The 26,315-nt window shown below is 36.9% G+C and overlaps 1 protein-coding gene across 1 annotated transcript in view; it reads right to left on the bottom strand.

The window, feature by feature from the left end:
- The window catches only part of CEP126 (centrosomal protein 126), a 126,187-nt gene extending 99,945 nt beyond the window's left edge, over positions 1 to 26,242 (bottom strand). The window contains 2 exon segments of the mRNA XM_082340062.1: positions 19,321 to 19,440; positions 25,815 to 26,242. Of these exon segments, the coding sequence (XP_082196188.1) occupies positions 19,321 to 19,440; positions 25,815 to 25,942 (248 nt within the window). The 5' untranslated portion in view covers positions 25,943 to 26,242.
- Between the last annotated feature and the right edge of the window lie 73 nt (positions 26,243 to 26,315).

Here is a 26,315-nt window from a genome sequence, read left to right as displayed (position 1 = left end):
CTGCATCTGTTGAATACCTGAATAGACAACGAATCATCCCAAATTCAGGAGGTGGACTTTCGGAGCAGGATATATTAATTTTTTCCCTTTTCCTTTTTTTGTGAGTGTATATGTGTATGCTTCTGGGTGAGATTTTGTCTGTATAGCTTTGCTTTCACCATTTGTCCTAGGGTTCGGTCCGTCTGTTATTTTTTTGTTTTTTTTTTTACTTAAAAAATTTTTTGTCTTAATAAATGTTTTCTTAATAATTTTTTCCTTATTTTCTATTTTTAAAAATTAAAAAAAATTTTTCTTAACAAGTTTTTTCATATTTTAAAAAATTAATTTTTTTCTTAAGAAATTTTTTCTTAATAATTTTTCTCTTATTTTTTATTATAAAAAATTAATAAATTTATCTTAAAAAATTAAAAAAAAAATTTTTTTCTTGGGGGCTTCCCTGGTGGCACAGTGGTTAGGAATCTGCCTGCCAATGCAGGGGACATGGGTTTGTGCCCCAGTCCGGGAAGATCCACATGCCGCGGAGCGGCTAGGCCCGTGAGCCACAACTACTAAGCCTGCACGTCTGGAGCCTGTGCTCCACAACGGGAGAGGCTGCGACAGTGCGAGGCCTGCGCACTGCGATGAAAAGTGGCCCACACTCGCCGCAACTGGAGAAAGCCCTTGCACAGAAACGAAGATCCAACACAGCCAAAAAAATAAAATAAAATTAAAAATTAAAAAAAAAATTTTTTTCTTAATATATTTTTTCTTAATAATTTTTTTCTTATTTTTTATAATAGCTTTATTTTATTTTATTTCATTTTATCCTCTTTCTTTATTGCTTTCTATTTTTTCTCCCTTTTATTCTGAGCCGTGTGGATGAAAGGCTCTTGGTGCTCCAGCCAGGCATCAGGGCTGTGCCTCTGAGGAGGGAGAGCCACCTTCAGGACACTGGTCCACAAGAGACCTCCCAGCTCCACGTAATACCAAATGGCAAAAATCTCTCAGAGCTCTCCATCTCAACACCAAGACCCAGCTCCACTCAACGACCAGCAAGCTACAGTGCTGGACACCCTATGCCAAACAACTAGCAAGACAGGAACACAGCCCCATCCATTAGCAGAGAGGCTGCCTAAAATCATAATAAGGCCACAGACACCCCAAAACACACCACCAGACGTGGACGTGCCCACCAGAAAGACAAGATCCAGCCTCAGCCGCCAGAACACAGGCACTAGTCCCCTCCACCAGAAAGCCTACACAACCCACTGAACCAACCTTAGCCACTGGGGACAGATACCAAAAACAACGGGAACTACGAACCTGCAGCCTGTGAAAAGGAGACCCCAAGCACAGTAAGATACGCAAAATGAGAAGACAGAAAAACACACAGCAGATGAAGGAGCTGGGTCAAAACACACCAGACCTAACAAATGAAGAGGAAATAGGTAGTCTACCTGAAAAAGAATTCAGAATAATGATAGTAAAGATGATCTAAAATATTGGAAATAGAATAGACAAAATGCAAGAAACATTTAACAAGGACATAGAAGAACTAAAGAGGAACCAAGCAACGATGAAAAACACAACAAATGAAATTAAAAATACCCTAGACGGATCAATAGCAGAAATAACTGAGGCAGAAGAACGGATAAGTGACCTGGAAGATAAAATAGTGGAAATAACTACTGCAGAGCAGAATAAAGAAAAAAGAATGAAAAGAACTGAGGACAGTCTCAGAGACCTCTGGGACAACATTAAACGCACCAACATTCGAATTATAGGGGTCCCAGAAGAAGAAGAGAAAAAGAAAGGGACTGAGAAAATATTTGAAGAGATTAGAGTTGAAAACTTCCCTAATATGGGAAAGGAAATAGTTAATCAAGTCCTGGAAGCACGGAGAGTCCCATACAGGATAAATCCAAGGAGAAACATGCCAAGACACATATTAATCAAACTATCAAAAATTAAATATAAAGAAAACATATTAAAAGCAGCAAGGGAAAAACAACAAATAACACACAAGGGAATCCCCATAAGGTTAACATCTGATCTTTCAGCAGAAACTCTGCAAGCCAGAAGGGAGTGGCAGGATATACTTAAAGTGATGAAGGAGAAAAACCTACAACCAAGATTACTCTACCCAGCAAGGATCTCATTCAGATTTGATGGAGAAATTAAAACCTTTACAGATAAGCAAAAGCTGAGAGAGTTGAGCACCACCAAACCAGCTTTACAACAAATGCTAAAGGAACTTCTCTAGGCAAGAAACACAAGCGAAGGAAAACACCTACAATAACAAACCCAAAACATTTAAGAAAATGGGAATAGGAACATACATATCGATAATTACCTTAAATGCAAATGGATTAAATGCTCCCACCAAAAGACACAGGCTGGCTGAATGGATACAAAAACAAGACCCATATATATGCTGTCTACAAGAGACCCACTTCAGACCTAGAGACACATACAGACTGAAAGTGAGGGGATGGAAAAAGATATTCCATGCAAATGGAAATCAAAAGAAAGCTGGAGTAGCAATTCTCATATCAGACAAAATAGACTTTAAAATAAAGAATATTATAAGAGACAAAGAAGGACACTATATAATGATCAAGGGATTGATCCAAGAGGAAGGTATAACAATTGTAAGTATTTATGCACCCAACATAGGAACACCTCAATACATAAGGCAAATACTAACAGCCATAAAAGGGGAAATCGACAGTAACACAATCATAGTAGGGGACTTTAACACCCCACTTTCACCAATGGACAGATCATCCAAAATGAAAATAAATAAGGAAACACAAGCTTTAAATGATACATTAAACAACATGGACTTAATTGATATTTATAGGACATTCCACCCAAAAACAACAGAATACACATTTTTCTCAAGTGCTCATGGAACATTCTCCAGGACAGATCATATCTTGGGTCACAAATCAAGCCTTGGTAAATTTAAGAAAATTGAAATCGTATCAAGTATCTTTTCCGACCACAACGCTATGAGAGTAGATATCAATTACAGGAAAAGATCTGTAAAAAATACAAACACATGGAGGCTACACAATACACTACTTAATAACGAAGTGATCACTGAAGAAATCAAAGGGGAAATCAAAAAATACCTAGAAACAAATGACAATGGAGACACGACGACCCAAAACCTATGGGATGCAGCAAAAGCAGTTCTAAAAGGGAAGTTTATAGCAATACAAGCCTACATCAAGAAACAGGAACATCTCGAATAAACAATCTAACCTTGCACTTAAAGCAATTAGAGAAAGAAGAACAAAAAACCCCCAAAGCTAGCAGAAGGAAAGAAATCATAAAGATCAGATCAGAAATAAATGAAAAAGAAATGGAGGAGACAATAGCAAAGATCAATAAAACTAAAAGCTGGTTCTTTGACAAGATAAACAAAATTGACTCATCAAGAAGAAAAAGGGAGAAGACTAAAATCAATAGAATTAGAAATGAAAAAGGAGAAGTAACCACTGACACTGCAGAAATACAAAAGATCATGAGAGATTACTACAAGCAACTCTATGCCAATAAAATGGACAACCTGGAAGAAATGGACAGATTCTTAGAAATGCACAACCTGCCGAGACTGAACCAGGAAGAAATAGAAAATATGAACAGACCAATAACAAGCACTGAAATTGAAACTGTGATTAAAAATCTTCCAACAAACAAAAGCCTAGGACCAGATGGCTTCACAGGCGAATTCTATCAAACATTTAGAGAAGAGCTAACACCTATCCTTCTCAAACTCTTCCAAAATATTGCAGAGGGAGGAACACTCCCCAACTTATTCTATGAGGCCACCATCACCCTGATACCAAAACCAGACAAAGACGTCACAAAGAAAGAAAACTACAGGCCAATATCACTGATGAACATAGATGCAAAAATCCTCAACAAAATACTAGCAAACAGAATCCAACAGCACATTAAAAGGATCATACACCATGATCAAGTGGGGTTTATTCCAGGAATGCAAGGATTCTTCAATATACGCAAATCAATCAACGTGATACATCATATTAACAAATTGAAGGAGAAAAACCATATGATCATCTCAATAAATGCAGAGAAAGCTTTCGACAAAATTCAACATCCATTTATGATAAAAGCCCTGCAGAAAGTAGGCATAGAGGGAACTTTCCTCAACATAATAAAGGCCATATATGACAAACCCACAGCCAACATTGTCCTCAATGGTGAAAAACTGAAACCATTTCCTCTAAGATCAGGAACAAGACAAGGTTGCCCATTCTCACCACTATTATTCAACATAGTTTTGGAAGTGTTAGCCACAGCAATCAGAGAAGAAAAAGAAATAAAAGGAATCCAGATCGGAAAAGAAGAGGTAAAGCTGTCACTGTTTGCAGATGACATGATACTATACATAGAGAATCCTAAAGATGCTACCAGAAAACTACTAGAGCTAATCAATGAATTTGGTAAAGTAGCAGGATACAAAATTAATGCACAGAAAACCCTTGCATTCCTATACACTAATGATGAAAAATCTGAAAGTGAAATTAAGAAAACACTCCCGTTTACCACTGCAACAAAAAGAATAAAATATCTAGGAATAAACCTACCTAAGGAGACAAAAGACCTGTATGCAGAAAATTATAAGACACTGATGAAAGAAATCAAAGATGATACAAATAGATGGAGAGATATACCATGTTCTTGGATTGGAAGAATCAACATTGTGAAAATGACTCTACTATCCAAAGCAATCTACAGATTCAATGCAATCCCTATCAAACTACCACTGGCATTTTTCACAGAACTAGAACAAGCAATCTTGAGAACGAAAAATGGAGCTCGAGGAAGCAGGCTCCCTGACTTCAGGCTATATTACAAAGCTACAGTAATCAAGACAGTTTGGTACTGAAACAAAAACAGAAACATAGATCAATGGAACAGGATAGAAAGCCCAGAGATAAGCCCATGCACATATGGTCACCTTATCTTTGATAAAGGAGGCAAGCATATACAGTAGAGAAAAGACAGCCTCTTCAATAAGTGGTGCTGGGAAAACTGGACAGGTACATGTAAAAGTATGAAATTAGAACACTCCCTGACACCATACACAAAAATAAACTCAAAATGAATTAAAGACCTATGTGTAAGGCCAGACACTATCAAACTCTTAGAGGAAAACATAGGCAGAACACTCTATGACATAAATCACAGCAAGATCCTTTTTGACCCACCTCCTAGAGAAATGGAAATAAAAACAAAAATAAACAAATGGGACCTAACGAAACTTAGAAGCTTTTGCACAGCAAAGGAAACCATAAACAAGACCAAAAGACAACCCTCAGAATGGGAGAAAATATTTGCAAACGAAGCAACTGACAAAGGATTAATCTCCAAGAATTACCAGCAGCTCATGCAGCTCAATAACAAAAAAGCAAACAACCCAATCCAAAAATGGGCAGAAGACCTAAATAGACATTTCTCCAAAGAAGATATACAGATGGCCAACAGACACATGAAAGAATGCTCAACATCATTAATCATTAGAGAAATGCAAATCAAAACTACAATGAGATATCATCTCACACCGGTCAGAATGGCCATCATCAAAAAATCTAGAAACAATAAATTCTGGAAAGGGTGTGGAGGAAAGGGAACACTCTTGCACTGTTGGTGGGAATGTAAATTGATACAGCCACTATGGAAAACAGTATGGAGGTTCCTTAAAAAAACTAAAAATAGAACTACCATACGACCCAGCAATCCCACTACTGGGCATATACCCTGAGAAAACCATAATTCAAAAAGAGTCATGTACCATAATGTTCATTGCAGCTCTATTTACAATAGCCAGGACATGGAAGCAACCTAAGTGTCCATCATCGGATGAATGGATAAAGAAGATGTGGCACATATATACAATGGAATATTACTCAGCCATACAAAGAAATGAAATGGAGGTATTTGTAGTGAGGTGGATGGAGTTAGAGTCTGTCATACAGAGTGAAGTAAGTCAGAAAGAGAAAAACAAATACAGTATGCTAACACATATATATGGAATCTAAGGAAAACAAAAAAAAGGTCATGAAGAACCTAGTGGCAAGACGGGAATAAAGACACAGACCTACTATAGAATGGACTTGAGGATATGGGGAGGGGGAGGGGTAAGATGTGACAGGGTGAGAGAGTGGCATGGACATATATACACTACCAAATGTAAAGTAGATAGGTAGTGGGAAGCAGCCGCATAGCACAGGGAGATCAGCTCGGTGCTTTGTGACCGCCTGGAGGGGTGGGATGGGGAGGGGGGGAGGTGGGGAGATGCAGGAGGGAGGAGATGTGGGAACGTATGTATATGTATGACTGATTCACTTTGTTATGAAGCAGAAACTGGCGCACCATTGTAAAGCAATTATACTCCAATTAAGATGTTAAAGAAAAAAGGTTCTCAAGAAGCTAGGGACAGGACAGGAATAAAGATGCAGATGTAGAGAATGGACTTGAGGACACGGGTAGGGGGAAGGGTAAACTGGGACGAAGTGAGAGAGTGGCATGGACATATAAACACTATCAAATGTAAAATAGGTAGCTAGTGGGAAGCAGCTGCATAGCACAGGCAGATCAACTCAGTGCTTTGTGACCACCTAGAAGGGTGGGATAGGAAGGATGGGAGGGAGACGCAAGAGGGAGGGGATATGGGGATATATGTATATGCATAGCTGATTCACTTTGTTATACAGCAGAAACTAACACAATATTGTAAAGCAATTATATTCCAATAAAGATGTTAAAAAAAAATAAAAGAGTAACTGAGGTCACAAGGGACACCGCTAGAACTGGAGACCGGCCATTTGTGATGCATTTCTTTTTCCTGTTTGGAACCATAATTCAGATTTACATAGATATAACTTTCTAGAGATATGATCACATTTAAGTTTAAAACTCAGTACTATTTTGAGATAGATAGAAATTAAAGACATTTAAAATAGGATAAAATATTACACTTTTAAATTAAAAAATGCAATTGGAGAAATATAATTTTTTAAAATAAAGAATAACATTTTAAACAAACAATAATGCCAACATCCTATAAGAAATAAAACAACTGAAGAATATACTGTCAGTTTTCACTGCTTGGCAAAGAAACACATATGTCCCAGAGGTTATTAATCCTGTACTTGTCAAGACTTAAACTTATTTGAAATCCCCCAATCTATGTTGAATATCATATTTCCAACTTATTGTCTGTCACTTTGCTGGAAAAGAAAACAAATAAAAAATTAAAAATGACCCTTAACACACTATTGGAAGGGAAAATACCCAAACAGCAAAGATCCATATTCTGATTTAACACAGAGAATTAGTAATGTACATACTACAAAGGCAAAATATAATAGCACCTCATTTCTCTAAAGGCTGAGGTGTCAGCCAAAATAAACATGTTAATATCAATTAACTGAAGCTCATAAATTTTAATCATAAGAGTCTCTTAGGTCCTTATTCACATGAATTCTTATTAGATTCAGTTCCAACAAAATCCTTTGTTTACTTAGGTAATAATGTATTAGAAATATAAAAGAAGAAAGGTGAGGGAGCTTCAAGAAAAAGAAAGACTAACATCAAAAAGGAATAAATTTGTGGAGGAGGAGTCAGATGGCAGAATAGGAGGACTCGGAATTTGCCTCTCCTCACAAGTACATCAAGAATATATCTACAAATGGATCAATTCTCACAGAGCATCTGCTGAACACTAGTGGAAGCCCCCAGACACCTAAAAGGACAAGATAAATCCCCACACAACTAGGACGGATGAAAGAAAGAAAGAAAAAGAAAAGGAAACAGGAAGGAACCATCACCCATGGCAGGGAACTGAAGGTGAGGAGAGGTTCCTGCACTCACAAAAGCCCATTCATGGCAGGGAAATCAGCTGGGGCAGAAAGGGACCTTTGTGGGATTGAAGGGAAATGCAACAACTGGTCTGTGGAAGGCAGGACAAAGTAAGAACTGTGTGCATGGCCCATGCCACTGCTCTGCACACCCCAGCCTGAGTTGTGTGTCTCCAGGGGTTGAGGGAGGCTGGGTGCTGGAAAGTGCAGTTTGGAGAGTGGACCCAGGGAGGGGACAGCTGCTGGCTGTGAAGAGACAGCCTGAAGGGACAGGAGTAAGGAGCTTCACAACCTGGAAAGTTTTCTGAAGAATCCAGGAGCAGTATAGAAACAAGGCGCCATTGTTGAGTGGCATGCAAGGGGTGGGGCCGCCACTGCAACTCCCTTCCCAACCCGCCAGCCCCCTGCCTCTGTGGGCACTGGGAGGGGCACCCGTCTGAGCAGGCCCACCCGCCCCTCAAGCCAAGGTCTCCTTGGTGCACAGGCTCCAGAGTCCTGAGCTCCACCACTGCCAAAGCCTCATTTGACTGCACATGGGGCCTGAGCATGATGCCCATGCCAAAGGCTAATCCAGAATCAGCCCTGGGCACCCCAGCCTGAGACAGGAAGCCGCCAATTCTGGTGGGAGCTGAGTGCTAAGGTGTGTTAGAAGAGTGGATCTGGGGAGAGGACTGCTGTTGGCTGGGCAGAGACAACTTGAGGAGATGGGAGTGAGGGGCTCCATGGCTGGGAATGCTGCTAGAGGAAGCATGGTCTGCCTTGGAAACGAGGTGTCATTGTTGAGTGGTGTGCAAGGGGCAGGGTCACCATTGCAAAACCCTTCCCCACCTGCTGTCCCCTGCCTCCATGGGCACTGGGAGGGACTCCCACTAGACAAATCCCAGTCTGTTGCATCTTCCTGCTGGTCTCTGCCGCAAGCACTCTGCATGTGCCACAGCTGTGGCCTCCTTCTCTCTCCCTGGCCTGAGCGAATAAGTGCCCCAATCAGACTGAGGGACCCAATCGGCCACTGCTTTTGCCTCTCTCTCACCTGGGTGGCAAACAGAAACCTGAGGGTGGCCCTCATGAAGAGGTGGGGCCAAAACCACAGCTGAGCCCCAGGGGCTGTCTGACTAAGGAAGAGGAATGGAAATCTCTCTGTGCAGCTGCACAAGCCACAGATTAAATCCCAGTGATCTGCTTGGTAAACCCTGCACCTGTGGAATGTCTGAATGGACATTGAGTACTCCCACAACTGAGACTGGTGTAACTATGGCAGCTGTGGACTTTGGGGGCAAGTGCATGTGGGAGTTGAGCCAGGTCAGAATCTGAGCTGCCCCCACAGTGCCCATGGTGGGTCCAGAGACCTACCTAGAGGTACAGGAGGGCCTCCTGGGGAGGTGGGGGTTGACTGTGGCTTGCTGTCAGTGGGGGGCAAGGACACTGACAGTGAAGGACTCAGGAAAATATTATTACTAGTATTATCTTTTTCTCTCTTTTTCCTTTTTGTTTTTTGTTTCATTTTGTTCTGTTGTTGTTTTTTTCTGTTTTTTAATTATATATTATTCTTTACTTACTTTTTCTTTACGTTTTTCTTTTTTTGCTTTAACTTAAAAATTTTCTAAATATATATTTTTTAATTTCTAATTTTTACTTTTTTGTTTTGTGATATTTCTTTGTTTTGTTTTTGATCATTTTTGTGTGTTTAATGTTTTCTTTTTTTCGGCTTGCTTTCTGTTTTTGTTCTGTTCTTTGTTTTCGTTAGTTTTGTTTTTATTGTTTGATTTTGTTTTTGGGTTGTTAGGTTGTTCTCTGGATTTTTGTTTTCTTTTTTTTTGTTTTATTTTCTTTCTTTCTTTCTTTCGTTTGTTTTTATCATTTGTCTTGGGTTTTGTTGGTCTTCTTTTTTTTTTCTGCCTGTGCCACACAGCTTGCAGGGTCATGGTTCCCCAACGAGGGGTCAGGCCTGAGACTCAGGGGTAAGAGCACTGAGTCCAGGATGCTGGAATGCCAGAGAATTTCCAGCCCCAGGGAATATTAAGCGATATGAGCTCTCCTGGAGGTCTCCATCTCAACAGCAAGACCCGGCTCCACCCAACTGCCTGCAGGCACCAGTGCTGGACACCCCACACCAAACAACCAGCAAGACAGTAACACAGTCCCATCCATTAGCCAACAGGCTGCCTAAAGTTGTACTAAACTCACAGACAGCACAAAACACACTATCTGATGAGGCCCTGCCAATCAGAGGGACAAGACCCAGCTCCGGCCACCAGTTCAGGAACCAATCCCTCCCAACAGGAAACCTACAAAAGCCCCTGGACCAACTTCACCCACCAGGGGGCAGACAACAGAAACAAAAGGAACTACAACACTGTAGCCTGCGGAAAGGAGACCACAAACACAGTAAGTTAGATAAAATGAGATGACAGAGAAACAGGTTACAGATGAAGGAGCAAGGTAAAAATACACAAGACCAAATAAATGAAGAGGAAATAGGCAATCTACTTGAAAAAGGATTCAGAGTAATGATAGTTCAGATGATTCAAGATCTCGGAAATAGAATGCAGGCATGGATTGAGAAGATACCAAGGACCTAGAAGAACTAAAGAACAAACAAACAGTGATGAACAACACAATAACTTAAATGAAAAATACACAAGAAGAAATCAATAGCAGAATAACTGAGGAAGAAGAACGGATAAGTGAGCTGGAATATAGAATGGTGGAAATAAATGCCACAGAACAGAATAAAGAAAAAAAGGCTGAAAAGAAATGAGATCAGTCTCAGAGACATCTGGGACAACATTAACCCCACCAATATTCAAATTACAGGGGTCCCAGAAGAAGAAGAGAAAGAGAAAGGGTCTGAGAAAATATTTGAAGAGATTAAAGTGGAAAACTTCCCAAACATGGGAATGGAAATAGTCAACCAAGTCCAAGAAGCCCAGAGAGTCCCATACAGGATAAACCCTAGGAGGAACACACCGAGACACATATTAATCAAACTAACAAAAATTAAATATAAAGAAAAAAATATTAAAAGCAGCAAAGGAAAAGCAAAAATAAAGTACAAGGGAATCCCCATAAGGTTATCAGCAGATTTTTCAGCAGAAACTCTACAGGCCAGAAGGCAGTGGCAGGATATATTTAAAGTGATGAAAGGGAAAAACCTACAACCAAGAACAATGTACCCAGCAAGGTTCTCATTCAGATTCTACAGAGACATCAAAAGCTTTATAGACAAGCAAAAGCTAAGAATTCAGCACCACCAAACCAGCTTTACAACATATGCTAAAGAAACTTCTCTAGGCAGGAAACACAGGAGAAGAAAAACACCTACAAAAACAAACCCAAAACAATAAAGAAAATGGTAATAGGAACATATATATCAATAGTTACCTTAAATGTAAATGGATTAAATGCTCCAACCAAAAGACACAGACTGGCTGAATAAATACAAAAACAAGACCCATATATATGCTGTCTATAAGACACGCACTTCAGACCTAGGGAAACATACAGACTGAAAGTGAGGGGATGGAAAAAGATATTCTATGCAAATGGAAATCAAAAGAAAGCTGGAGTAGCAATACTCACATCAGCCAAAATAGACTTTAAAATAAAGACTGTTATAAGAGACAAGGAAGGACACTACATAAGGATAAAGTGATCAATCCAAGAAGAAGATATAACAATTGCAAATATTTATACACCCACATAGGAGCACTTCAATACATAAGGCAAATGCTAACAGCCATAAAAGAAATTGACAGTAATACAATAATAGTGGGAGACATTAACACTCTACTCACACCAATGGAGAGATTATCCAAACAGAAAATTAATAAGGAAACCCAAGCCTTAAATGACACATTAGATCAGATAGACTTAACTGATATCTATAGGACATTCCATCTGAGAGCAGCAGAATACACTTTCTTCTCAAGTGCACACGGAACATCCTCCAGGACAGATCACATCTTGGGTCACAAATCAAGCCTTGGTAAATTGAAGAAAATTGAAATCATATCAAGCATCTTTTCCAACCACAGCACAATGAGATTAGAAATCAATTACAGAAAATAAACTATAAAAAACACAAACACATGGAGGCTAAACAATAAGCTACTAAATAACCAATGGATCACTGAAGAAATCAAAGAGAAAATCAAAAAATACCTAAAAACAAATGACAACAAAAAGATGATGACCCAAATGCCACGGGACTCAGCAAAAGCAGTTCTGAGAGGGAAGCTTGTAGCAATACAATCCTACCTCAAGCAACAAGAAAAATCTCAAATAAACAACCTAACCTTACATTAGAAACAACTAGAGAAAGAAGAACAAACAAAACCCAAAGTTAGTAGAGGGAAAGAAATCACAAAGATCAGAGCAGAAATAAATGAATTAGAAACAAAGAAAACAATAGCAAAGGTCAATGAAACTAAAAGCTGGTTCTTTGAGATGATAAACAAAATTGATAAACCTTTAGCCAAACTCATCAAGAAAAAAGGGAGACGACTCAAATCAATAAAATCAGAAATGAAGAAGGAGAAGTTACAACTGACACCACAGAAATACAAAGGATCATAAGAGACTGCTACAAGCATATGCCAAAACATGGAAAATCTGGAAGAAATGGACAAATTCTTAGAAAGGTACAACCTTCCAAGACTGAACCAGAAAGAAACAGAAAATATGAACAGACCAATCGCAAGTAAAGAGATTGAAACTGTGATTAAAGTCTTCCAACAGACAAAAGTCCAGGACCAGATGGCTGCACAGGCAAATTCTATCAAACATTTAGAGAAGAGCTAAAACCTATCCTTTTCAAACTCTTCCAAAAAATTGCAGATGGAGGAACACTCCCAACCTCATTCTATGAGGCCACCATCACCCTGATACCAAAAGCCGACAAAGATATCACAAAAAAGAAAATTACAGGCCAATATCACTGATAAAAATAGAAGCAAAAATCCTCAACAAAATACTAGCAAACAGAATCCAACAATACATTAAAAGGATCATACACCCTGATCAAGTGGGATTTATCCCTGGGATGCAAGGATCCTTCAATATATGCAAATCAGTCAATGTGATACACCATATTAACAAATAGAGGAATAAAAACCATATGATCATCTCAATAGATGCAGAAAAAGCTTTTGACAAAATTCAATACCTATTTATGATAAAAACTCTCCAGAAAATGGGCATGGAGGGAACCTACCTCAACATAATAAAGGTCATATATGACAAACCCACAGCAAACATCATTCTCAATGGTGAAAAAGTGAAAGCATTTCCCCTAAGTTCAGGAACAAGGCAAGGATGACCACTCTCACCACTTTTATTCAACATTGTTTTGGAAGTCCTAGCCACGGCAATCAGAGAAGAAAAAGAAATAAAAGGATTCCAAATTGGAAAAGAAGAAGTAAAACTGTCACTGTTTGCAGATGACATGATACTATGCATAGAAAATACTAAAGATGCCACCTGAAAACTACTAGAGCTAATCAATGAATTTGGTAAAGTAGCAGGATACAAAATTAATGCACAGAAATCTCTTGCATTCCTATACACTAATAACAAAAAATCAGAAAGAGAAATTAAGAAAATTATCCTATTTACCATTGCAACAAAAAGAATAAAATACCTAGGAATAAACCTACCTAGGAGGCAAAAGACCTGTAATCAGAAAGCTATGAGATACTGATGAAAGAAATCAAAGACGACACAAACAGATGGAGAGATATACCATGTTCCTGGACTGGAAGAATCAATATTGTGAAAATGACTATACTACCCAAAGCAATCTACAGATTCAATGCAATCCCTATCAAATTACCAATGGCATTTTACAAAGAATTAGAATAAAAATTTTACATTTTGTATGGAAATACAAAAGACCCCGAATAGCCCAAACAATCTTGAGAAAGAAAAACAGAGCTGGAGGAATCAGGCTTCTGGACTTCAGACTATACTACAAAGTCATTAAAACAGTATGGTGCTGGCACAAAAACAGAAATATAGATCAAGGGAACAGGATGGAAAGCCCAGAGATAAACCCAGGCACCTATGGTCACCTAATCTCTGATAAAGGAGGCAAGAATATACAATGGAGAAAAGATGCTCTCTTCTATAAGTGGTGCTGGGAAAACTGGACAACTACATGTAAAAGAATGAAATTAGAACACTCCCTAACACCATATACAAAAATAAACTCAAAATGGATTAAAGACCTAAATGTAAGGCTGGACACTAAAACTCTTAGAGGAGAACATAGGCAAAACACTCTTTGACATAAATTGCAGCAAGATCTTTTGTTACCCACCTCCTAGAGTATGAAAATAAAAACAAAAATAAACAAATGGGATCTAATTAAACTTATTAGCTTTTACACAGCAAAGGAAACCATAAACAAGACGAAAAGACAGCCCTCAGAATGGGAGAAAATATTAGCAAACGAAGCAACTGACAAGGTATTAATCTCCAATATACACAAACAGCTCATGCAGCTCAATGTCAAAAAAAAGAAACAACCCAATCAAGAAATGGGTGGAGACCTAAACAGACATTTCTCCAAAGAAGACATACTTATGGCCAACAAACACATGAAAAGATGCTCAACATCACTAATTATGAGAGAAATGCAAATCACAAGTACAGTGAGGTATCACTTCTCACCAATCAGAATGGCCATCATCAAAAAATCTACAAACAATAAATGCTGAAGAGGGTGTAGAGAAAAGGGAATCCTGTTACACTGTTGTTGGGAATGTAGATTGGTACAGCCACTATGGAGAACAGTATGGAGGTTCTTTAAAAAACTAAAAACAGAGCTACAATATGACCCAGCGATCCCACTACTGGGCATATACCCAGAGAAAAACATAATTAAAAAAGACACATGTGCCCCAATGTTCATTGCTGCACTATTTACAATAGCCAGGATATGGAAGCAAGTTAAATGTCCATCAACAGAGGACTGGTTAAAGAAGATCTGGTACCTATATACAATGGGATATTACTCAGCCATAAAAAAGAATGAAATTGGGTCAGTTGTAGAGATGTGGATGGACCTAGAGATTGTCATACACAGTGAAGTAAGTCAGAAAGAGAAAAACAAATATCGTATATTAACGCATATATGTGGAATCTAGAAAAATGGTATAGATGATCTTATTTGCAAAGCAGAAACAGAGACACAGATGTAGAGAACAAATGTATGGATACCAAGGGGGAAAGTGGGGGGGGGATGAATTGGGAGATTGGGATTGATTATATACAGTATTGATACTACATATACAATAGATAACTAATGAGAACCTACTGTATAGCACAGAGAACTCTACTAAATGCTCTATGGTGAGCTAAATGGGAAGGAAATCCAAAAAAGAGAAGATATATGTATACATGTAGCTGATTCACTTTGCTGTATAGTAGAAACTAATACAACATTGTAAAACAGCTATACTTCAATAAAAATTAAATTAAAAAAAAAAAAGAATTCACCAAGCTTACCAGTTGAGACTAGTACTGTAAACTAAATAAAGCTTAATAGCTCAAGGACAAATACAGTAATATAACAGAGTAGAATATTTGATGCCCATAATAATGATTCTAAGGTATAAAGAATAGATCAAACTGCATTTATCATAATTTGTATAAAAGATTACAGAAATATGCATTGCAATTTAGAAAGATTTATATTAAAAATGTCAATAACATTTGCATAATTGATAAGTATTCCATTTCTGACAATGCTCTTCATGCACCACACATAACTGACCTTTGACTCCTATTGACCCTACCTACTCAATCCCTACTCTACCTTCGTACCTTCTCTGGCTTAGATCACTATAACAGCTTTCTACCTGTCTTCTTTGCCTCCAGCCTGTGCTTTCAATTCATCCTCTACCCCTCTGCTACAATGAGATAAAATATAAACATGATCATGATACTTCTCTGATATCACTCTTTCAACAACATCTCAGAGTCCTAAGGATAGGGTTTAATTTCTTTAGATTGACACAGAAGTTATTTTATGAAATGACTCCTATCAACTCTATAGCTTCCTTTCCTGATACCCTTCCACATTTTGCTGTGCCTAAATCACATAAAACTTTTGTCTTTTATTTCATAACATTAGCTTTTTCACATATTGTCCTCCTTTATCTCTTAAGTACCCTAACTCCTGGTTATCTAATAAGACTTTACTCTTCCAGGAGTTCTTCCTTGTCCTGCAGTATATGAGATGTACTTCTACAGCACCTTGTAGGTGACTCAATCATAGTATTTATTGCATAGCATTGCCATCCTTTATTACTTCACTATTAGTAAATTGAGGGCAAGAATCATACATTTTATTTTTATCCTCTAGTATATGAAACCCAGTAAATGTTAGTTGAATGAATAAATGCTGTCCTGTATGACATTTTAAATGGTCAAAGATAACTTCTAAATATACTAAATTCCTTTAACTTTCCTTTAATATATTATGAATATATTATGGATAATATACCCATGGATATTTAAACCTACTGATATCTGGATTTATTTGAATCTGTTTATATTTTTTAGCTTATACTAAACTTCTATATATGCAGGTTTGATTAATATGACTTATTGCTTAAAGTATAATTCCTTCTTATTTATTCTAAGGTACATTTTTCCTGCTTCATGGGGAACTCCAAACTCCATCATTCTCACAAATAGATAATGCAGCTACCCCATACTTCATGTTCACCAAGTAATTCATTCCGTGATTCTCTAGGTAATTTTTTTTCCTGCCTATAGGATATGTAAGGAATCTTTTTTAATTATAGATTTTAGTGATTCTTCCTAAGTGCTTGTCTCTCACCACTTGGTAGTGTTTCCTCTTCTCTTTATTTGGGCAGTTTTCCCCATTCTGTCCTTTTCTTTCTTATTCTGCGAGTTAGTTATATAGTTCCATAGGAGTTTTGTCTGATCATCTGAACTTTTAAGCCTACCTGTTTATATTATATTGTTTTAAAACTATCTGAAGGTTCCTTTTGAGTTCTTTACTTCCTAAAATTTATTTCAATTTATTTTCCTCATGAAGTCACGTTAAGTCAGATTATTGACATTTCTAACGTTTAGTGATAAAATAGATTAACCAAAATTATTTTTTTCTCCCAATATGAAGTTTAATAATTGGTACTCAATTAGCTATGCTTGCTGCCTATTCACTAATTTTTCAAAAGATAGTTCTAAAGTTAAAAATTAAAAACAATGTAGGTAATAAGTTAACTTTCTTTATGTGTGTATATATTAAAATTACTTGGTCCACAAAGCAGCCTACTAGAAAGTTACCTGAGGATATGATCCAGCAAACTAATGTTATAAAACAAAACAAAAAAAGGGATGCTATGAGGCAAGAAACTGTGGCTCCAATCCTGAGACCAATAAAGGGAAGTCTCAGATGCCCGTTGTGCATTAGGTCTAAAAGGTAACCGGTATTTATTGTAGCAGTACCTAGTGATGAAGGGAGGAGGACTTGGAGGGAAACAAAGGGGACTCCACTGTATGGACACTGAGTGACAGAATGGAAAACTTAAGAATGTGATAAAAACATACAAGAAAAATACTGGCAATAGAAATGCAAAAAATAATAAATAACAAGAAAATTTAAATGTGTGTGATTTTAAGCGATTAATGCAAGTAAACAAAGAGCACTTGGTGCTATGAACATGTTTTGAGTACTATTGGGGAAACAGTACTGATAATGTCAAAGTATAAATTTGTCTCTTTTTGTAGAAAAAAACAGTGTTAGGAGAATATCTCTACTTGTAGGAAAAATATTTTTTTCTAAACTCTATGACCATAATATGAATAGACAGCATAAACTTAGATGAGGTTAAGCATAGATAGATAGGCCAAAAAATCCGTAATGATAGACATATTCTGAAATTCAGAAGTGCACAAATAATTTGGTCCCCTTTTAAAAGGTAAAATATAGAAACAAAAGATTAGTGTTTTAAAATAAATTTTTATGTGGCTTTACAAAAACAAAAAGGGTTTTTTTTTGTTTTTTTTTTTACCCCTCTGTAGGGTGACAGAAAAACAAAACATAATGAAATTGCATTGGAAAATGTTCTGCCTCTTAGAATTTTAAACCAAAAATTTTCTTCTATATTTTCTACATCAGAATTCTTACGGGTGTTTGATGAGAGAAGACAGGTAGGAACTTTATGAATCAAATTCCACATATAAAGCCTGCTATTTCATACAGCAAGACAATTACTAGAAAATATACAATTGACAAATATTAATTTATTAATCAATAAAATAAGCTTAATGAAGAGCACTATGTGACAGACAAATACTTGTACATGCGTTCTCAACTATTCATCTCTAATATTACCTTTTTTGCTCTATGTAACAATTCCTTGAAAAAGATTGTATTAATTCCAATCATAAATGAGAAACTGAAGCTCAAAGAGATTAAATAACTTGCTCTAACTCATGAAGCTAGGATTTAAACCTAGATCTCTGATTCCAAAGCCCATGACCCTTTCAACATATGATTATTCATTTTTATTGAACTCCTATCATGTGCCTTTTATAAACTTCAGGAGCTGAAAGATAGGAGAAAAACAGAAATACACAAATACAAAACAAAAACAAAAACAAGCTTCATTAAATACTTTCATCTACGCCAGGCAATATAGAGTTAATCTAAAGAGAATACAGTGCCAGAAAAAATTTACAGATAAACAATTTTGTATTCCCCAAATGGGATTTGCAACATATGCCCAATGATGTAGTAATAAATTCTAGGGCTTTTCTACTATTCACCTATTGTAGAACTATGAACAAGGTAGCAAAAACAACAAAATGGCATAACCACTCTGTATTAAAAAAATCTAATAATTCAAACACATCTTGAAAAATGTCAAGCAGGGATAGGATGGTTTGCATCTTTATTTAGTTTCCAGTTTATACTAGAAAGCATTTTTTTTTTAATGGCAATCATTTATACAATTGTTTTTATCATATTTCCACAATTATTCATATTTCCCTCATTTTTCTGACTGGATGAATGAGGGTAGCACATATAGAAAAATTATATATAAGTGAATAATGAATTAAAATCAAATATATTCTATTAGAGCCTAAATGCTAATTGGTAACCTTTTATCATAAAATGTTACAAAAAATGAAGAATTCTTTTTATAGTCATTTTAAGAAGTGAATATGACACTAATAAGTTCTATGACAAGAAAAGACTGCTACAGTCATGGTCAGTAAACTAGATGATACATCACTATCTTTGTGCTGTGGCAGAAAAACAATAAAATTTAAAAGCCACAAAAATCTTGATCAATTTTATAGATAAAACACTGTCATGACTTAGGTTCATAAAATGCTACAAAGTAGAGAAATCATTAATTTATGACTTTGAGTTTCTATGCTTCTGAATAAAATAGTTACTTACTTTTTTCTCCGGTTTGACTCCACAAAATATTTACGTGCTTGATTTCGACATATTTTTTGTTGCTGCAGTAATATTTGGCGCTCTTCTTCTAAATTTTTCTCAAAATGGATTTTCATATCTCTAATGGCAGCATAAAGTTAAGGACAGTGGTTTATGTCTTTAGTGGATGAGTATCAGTGCTATCTGATAAATACAATTACAGCCTCATACTAATGATGTAATGATTTTTTGTGGAACAATTAGTATGTGTACACATCAGTGTTAGTGTATGACCGGCACATGTTTTATGTAAAAAAACTCTTAACTTGGTATTAGAACTGAAGATACATCTTACTTTCTTTGGGGAAAAAGTTAATTACTTTTAGACATAATGAGCCCAGATAAGGAGACTACATATCTTTTCATGCATTATACAGATATTTGAGTACTTATTAACAAGTTACTATCTTAGGCATGTATATAGAAAAATGAAAGAAGGTTATATCTCATTAATAGAAAGCAGGTGAATTAAATGTTTCAGTAGATCCTTTAATCCATAGCATGAAAGTCATATTCAAATATTAAAAATCAAATAGCAATATAACTGGAAAGTTTGGGAATATAGTTTACTTAGTGATTTACTCATAAGTTAAAAAACAAACCATTAGGAAAACCATACACAGTAATGTTTACTCAGAATTTTGCCAGATACGGAGTATTTTAGTTATCCTAATTATCCATTCATTTGAAATTTACTGTATAAAATTAAACTTTCTTTAAATAAGTTGAATTGATATGGTTAATTGATGTCCGAGCTTATTTAGTTACATTTCAACTGGCATTATTGAATGCCTTTATCAAATTTATCACAGTATTTTTCTGTTTTTAATGATTTTGAAGTTTTAAAAAGTGGTCATTCAATTACCATTTTCAGTACCTCATCATTAGATGTAGATGCATACAAGATTGTACTGAAGTTATTTATTGCAGGGCATGCCTATTTGTCTTTTTAGAATAAACAGTGTGTTTAAATTTTCCCCCCTCAAAATAAAGGTTTGCAATTCTCTTTAAGAGTTCTATTTAATCAAGATTTTTTTATATGCCATAAATATTAATGGTAAAACAGAATATAAGAAATACATTAAATAATAAGTTATGCTGTACATAAGTTGTTAATTCAAAATGTGTTAATTTTAGGATCCTGCAGTGCTTCAGCATCAACATAGTAAAAAAAACCTTATATATTTCAAAACAAGCACGTTTATTTGAACTTTTTGGTCATTTCAAACTTTGCTAATGGGAGCTTTCAATTATTTTGCTATTTAACCATTTTTATGCCATTGCTCATAATTAATTTACCTGTATTATAAAATTTTGCACTACCTCACCATAAACAAATACACGCACTCACACACAATATTTTTACTTAAAGTTTCTTTTGAAGGATTTATAAAAATGGAACAGAAAGGGAAGCAACCTGTTTTTTTTTTTTGTTAGCACAGAGACAGCTAAAGATATAGCTTGTTCTTCTCTAATAGAGTACTTTATTAGAAGGAGTCAGACTTTAACAAGATGGCTAACTACGAAGTCACAACATGGCAGTGGGGGAAAGTGCAACTTCCTTTCAGAGTACCCAAGAGCAACATTGTGGGGGGGAGAAAAGGGAGAAGTTGCTTTGGCTCAGGTGAGAAATATGCAGGAATATGATGCACGTGGAGATAATTCTGTTCTCTGTTTAACATGCTTGAAGTCTCACCACAGGAACATAAAGAAAATCACAAATGTAATGTTTGTAATAATGTTCTGACAACTATATATTGCTAGATTTAATTAAATGTCTCTTTCTCTATATAATATACATATGTATTATATATAATACATATATAATATTGCCTGCCGAGGTGTAAAAAATACTGCTGCCTTTGCATCTCTTCAAAGTATGGTATCCAAATTTAAAAAATATTAGATGGCTGGTTAAACTTTTATTTTTCATACAAGCTGTATTGTAAAGGTAAGATATTTCCATAAGAATCACTGTTAAATACTTGTTCAAAGGAAGGTAATTTTTATATATTTAACAATAGAAAAACCAACCAACAACAAACCCAAGAATACTATGGGCACGTAATACATAATGATTATAATTTAAAAGCATAGCCTAATCTACCCCACCTCATCCTCATCTCTTCCTCTCCCAATTTAGTCTTTTTCTAATTGTAGCTCATTTAGGTTGTTTTAAATATGTTACCATCACTAATAACTATGAATCATATAACCCACACTCTTGTCAAGTTTATTAGAGCCATCCAGATTCTTTTCCTTCTTCTCTGTACCTCTCCACAGACTTGGCTCAGATGCTCTAAATCCCTTGCCTGGACTACTTCAGTAGTCTTCTAACTCATCTTATTACAGTACTCCTAAACTTGCCATCCTCCATTTGAACCTCCACAAAACCAGCTAAACACAAATCTCATTGAGTTTCTCATTCTTTGCTGTTCTCTAAAATCTCCCTATCACCTTCATGATGCATTACAAATTTCTTGGAATATACAGCATTTTATAATCTGGTCTGATTTTTCAACTTCATTTTTCAACATTTCCCTGCATGACTCTGATGTCCAGCCACACTAAGATACTTATTAACAGAACAAGCCATGATGCAGTATGTCATTATCTTTTGGCACTTGCTGGCTAATTCTACTCATCCTTTCAGGGACACCTCAAGCAGTTCCTCCCCTATGAAGCTTTTTCTAACCCTCACTGGATGACTTGACACCCTCATGGGTACGTCATATGTGTCTCCTCTATATTTCTGTAACTCCAATGCCTGGCATGGTGCTTAGAATATGGTAATGGCTTAATAAAAGCTTACTGAATGATTTCCTTGGAGAAAATTCTCAGTAGATAAACTAGGATAAAAGGTATACACATTTTTATAGCTTTTAGTGCCTCACAGACAAACTGGTTTCTAAAAGGGTTCTATAAATCTACATGTCATTAGAAATATATGAACATGAGTTTCTACACCTCATGAGCATAAGGCAGTACTTTTTTTTAGAAAGACTGAATGGAAAGTCATGTTTTATTATGTATGTATTAGCAAAATAGAATAATTGCCATGTTGGGCAACTAATTTTTATTTTCCTCTTTGGTGAATTGTTAGTTCAGTCACTGGACATTTATCTATTGAGAACGTCATTTAAAAAATCAATTTCAGTAAATTCAATAGAGATAGAATAGTGTAAATATTAACCCTCTATCATAGTTACTACAAGTATTTTCCCCAGATAATTTTATTTTATTTAATTATACAATTTCCCCTTACACTGAAGTTTTAAATTAATGAGTTATCTTTGAGATATTTTTCACTTGAAATTGATTCTTTCTTTTCAAAAGGTAAAGTTACTATACCTTCAAACTATGAAAAAGGTGAAGTTCTATTTTCTGTCAGTTTTCCTTTATGATTTTGTATTTATTTTTATATTTACCCTTTTTATCAGTTCAAGCATATTTTGGAATGTAGTGTAAAATGTGACTCAAGGTAGAGATGGTGAATTTAGACTACACTTTTTTAGAGGTTTGACTAAGGAGACAGGAGGTAGTAGAACACAGTTAAAAGGGTTTGATTGTTAGTTTTAAGGATAGTTAAGACCAGAGCATGTTTACAGGCTGTAGGGAAAGAAGGTTATTTGACAAAAGTTGGAAGTAAATTGTAAGAGAGAGTTAGGATAATTTACAATCCAGGGTTACTGAGGAGAGGTGATGAAAATAGGGCACAAGTGGATGGATACACCTTCTACAGTAAAAGTGATATCCCATCAGCAAGCCTGGAATAAAAAGCAGGGTAGGGGATTGAAGGTGGTGATGGGAGTAGGAGGGTTTGTGTTGTTTGTTGGGAGGGACCTGAGGGAGTTCATGGCATCCATTCTCTTATGAAGTATTGTAGTAAGACAGTCTCCTGCGAGTGACAGGAGGTGATCAAGACCTGGCACAGAAACTAATTAAGAGGAACAAGAGAGAACCCTGTTCTTGTTCTGGTGAAGCTGGAAACCATCAAGCTGTAGCGGTTTTGTGATTTTTTTCTCTGACAGCATTTTTATTGTTGAGTGAAGGAGTAGAGAAATAGGGTTGTAGTAGTTACTGGGTGGTTGAGGAAGAATAGGAGTGCAAAGAACCAAGGATGTTGGTGAGAGAATATGTGTAGATAATTAAGAATAGGGTGTAAACTGGGTAGGGAATAAAGAGAGGCAAGGTGGGGGCTAGGATAAAATAGAAGGGGAAAAGACTGGAGATATTTATGAGAAAACAAGAGGCATAGTGTGAAGGGGACATGAAAGACCTTCACTTCTTTATTCTATTTCTATTTGAATTATTTTAAGAAATTGAAATTAGAGAACTTCAGCTAATTTTAATTAGATGAACTTCATAAGGTTTTGTTCCTTGCCTTTAGAGTTAGGAAATTCTGACTTGAGTGAGAGAACTACAACAGAAAGCTGGATGGCCTCTGAGTATTGAATTCATGTCTGGAAGTCACATGTAGAAATTTTACCAAGCCACTTGCTTATTTTAAGTCTGCAGTTCATTTTTTTAATTTAGTCATTAATTCAATAAATTTGCATACCTACTTTGTACCAGGTATCCAATATGAAACATTACAGATACTAAGAACATCCAAAATAATACAAAAGGTGCTTAAGTGTTTCTCCAACTAGTAACATAATGATATTCTTGATTTAGTGTCATAGTCTTTATTATGTTCAAAAGAATTCCTCTATCCCAATTTAAATATGTATACTAATTTTATATATACTAGCAAATATATATATATAAACTAGCAAAAAGTATGTTATATATACTTATATATTATATATACATACAGATGCATATATATACACACATACTAGCAAAAGTTGTTGGATTTTAGCAAAGCTCTGGGCATCTATTGAAATGATCACCTACAACTTTCATAATTTTAACTGTATATTTAGAATTCAAGTATATTTTTAGTAATACATTTCTTTATAGGAAACCAACATAATTCTGGAATTATGTCTATTTGGTTTTGTTCCTTTGAGGTACTGCTGAATTTATTTACAAATATTTCCTTTGTTGTATCAATATTCATACCTCATAAATTTAAAAATATTAAGTTTATGACCATTTCACTAATGAAAATGATGGAAAGATACACTTTGCCAATGAGCCACTTACAGTGCTTCCCTATTTTCTGATTTAGCTATAAATCAGGGTCAGTGTAATAGGAGTTCGGGGTCCAAGAAAATACAATGTCAAGGGGACAGAATCAAATCCATACAGAAAGCAATACAGTCTATTTCAGATTACTTCTTGAGCAAGGACAGTTTTGAGGAGTAGTAAGGGCAAAAGCCAAAGTGAATGGGGTTAATAATGAATAGATGAAATGAATTAGAAGCTGCTATTGCAGGTCAGGGTTTCTGAGAAGTTGACTAAAGAAAGAAAAGACAGATGGGTTAAAAGCTTGAGGAAAGCATGATCAGAGGGGGGATATTTCACCATCAGTTAAGCTTTGTACATATCTGTCTTCCTCACTAGAGTTGTATCCCAAGCACCTAGTCAAAGAGCAGACACTAAATGAAAATTGATTGTTGACTTGCTTTTAAAAGTGCAACATCCCAGAAGTGGAAGACAACAAGGATAAGAAAATGGGGTTTAACTTGAAAAGTGAAGACACTCCATTCTCTGACAAGAATGAAGATGATTATACAGCACCATCACTACCAACCAAGTCCTTTGAGAATACAAAGGTTACACTCTAATTATCATAACATTCTCTGAAGGAATAAACATGGTTTACATATTTTGAAAACAAAACTCTTTCATTCTGTCAATTTTCTACAATGCAACCAACAGCAATATCAAAGGTGGGCTAGACTAATTCTTAGGGACAGGTCAGAGATAATCCAGTGCGAAGCCTCCGGGCCCTTTGCGTCTCATTTTCTGTCTGTTGTCTCTCTGACAACAGCCTGGGCAGAGGATGGAAAACAAAACAAATTAACCAACTGTGTTAGGCTTTAGCAGCTCTGGTAAATAAATTAGGGAAGTGTTAGGTTAACTGTTAAAACGGACTGTTTCAGGAGGGCAAAACATTTTACCTATTTGTGGAATTCTTTTCTCCAAGCAGCATGATTAATCAGGGGGTGGATAATATGACGTAAAGAGCATATAACGGCATAACTCTAGAAGACAAAACAATCCCCATAGGACACACGGTTGATCTATTTGAAAACTCACAAAAAATTTACACCAAAGTTGAATGCGGGTGAGATAACAAGGTGGCCGGGAAATTGGTCCTAGAATAGGATAAAATGGTATTTCAGGTTTAAGGGAAGCAACGAGAGTTACTGAAACAAATACCCGCACTAAGATGACTAGCTAGTTGCTATCACCTTGCATCTGTGATGATGGGAATCTAATGGGAAAAGAGATGGGCCCCGCTTCCAACACCGCTACCCCGGCAGCCACGGCTGGAAGGATACAGGTAAGCGCCAGGTCGGTGACGCCCGCCGCTCAACCGAGGGCTGAGCGGGGCTCTGACGCGGGTGTCCGAGGATTCAGTGCCGAGTCCCGCGACCGCGCTCCAGGCTCCGGGCCTCCCGGTCATCATCCTTCATTCACCTCAGCGCCGCCTCTCGGCTCGCCCACAGCGCCTCCCTCATGGCAGCTCCGGCTTCCTCCTCCTCCGCCCCTCCCTGCACTCCGTCTCTCAGGCCCCGCGTCACAGCGGCGGGAAGGTTGGCCGCGGCAGCTCCGGTTCCCGCACAGCGGCGCTCTTGGCTGTGGTGGCGACGGCAGCTGCAGCAGCGGCGACCTTGCCTGGCAATGGCAGAGGTGGCGGCCGCGACCCCAACGCCTCCGCCATGTTGACAACCAACCGACACCGCGTCCTTCGCGACGGCTACCAGGGTGTGGGGGCGGGGCGCCCGAGGCAGCCAATAGCAGGCGCGGACTCCCGCCTACTCCCCCCACCCCTCTGAGCT

The sequence above is a fragment of the Balaenoptera borealis genome (assembly GCF_965194805.1).
Source record: "Balaenoptera borealis genome assembly, chromosome: 11".
Classification (NCBI taxonomy): domain Eukaryota; kingdom Metazoa; phylum Chordata; class Mammalia; order Artiodactyla; family Balaenopteridae; genus Balaenoptera; species Balaenoptera borealis.
Note: the sequence above shows the minus strand (reverse complement) of the source record. Positions and strands in the feature narration are given on the sequence as shown.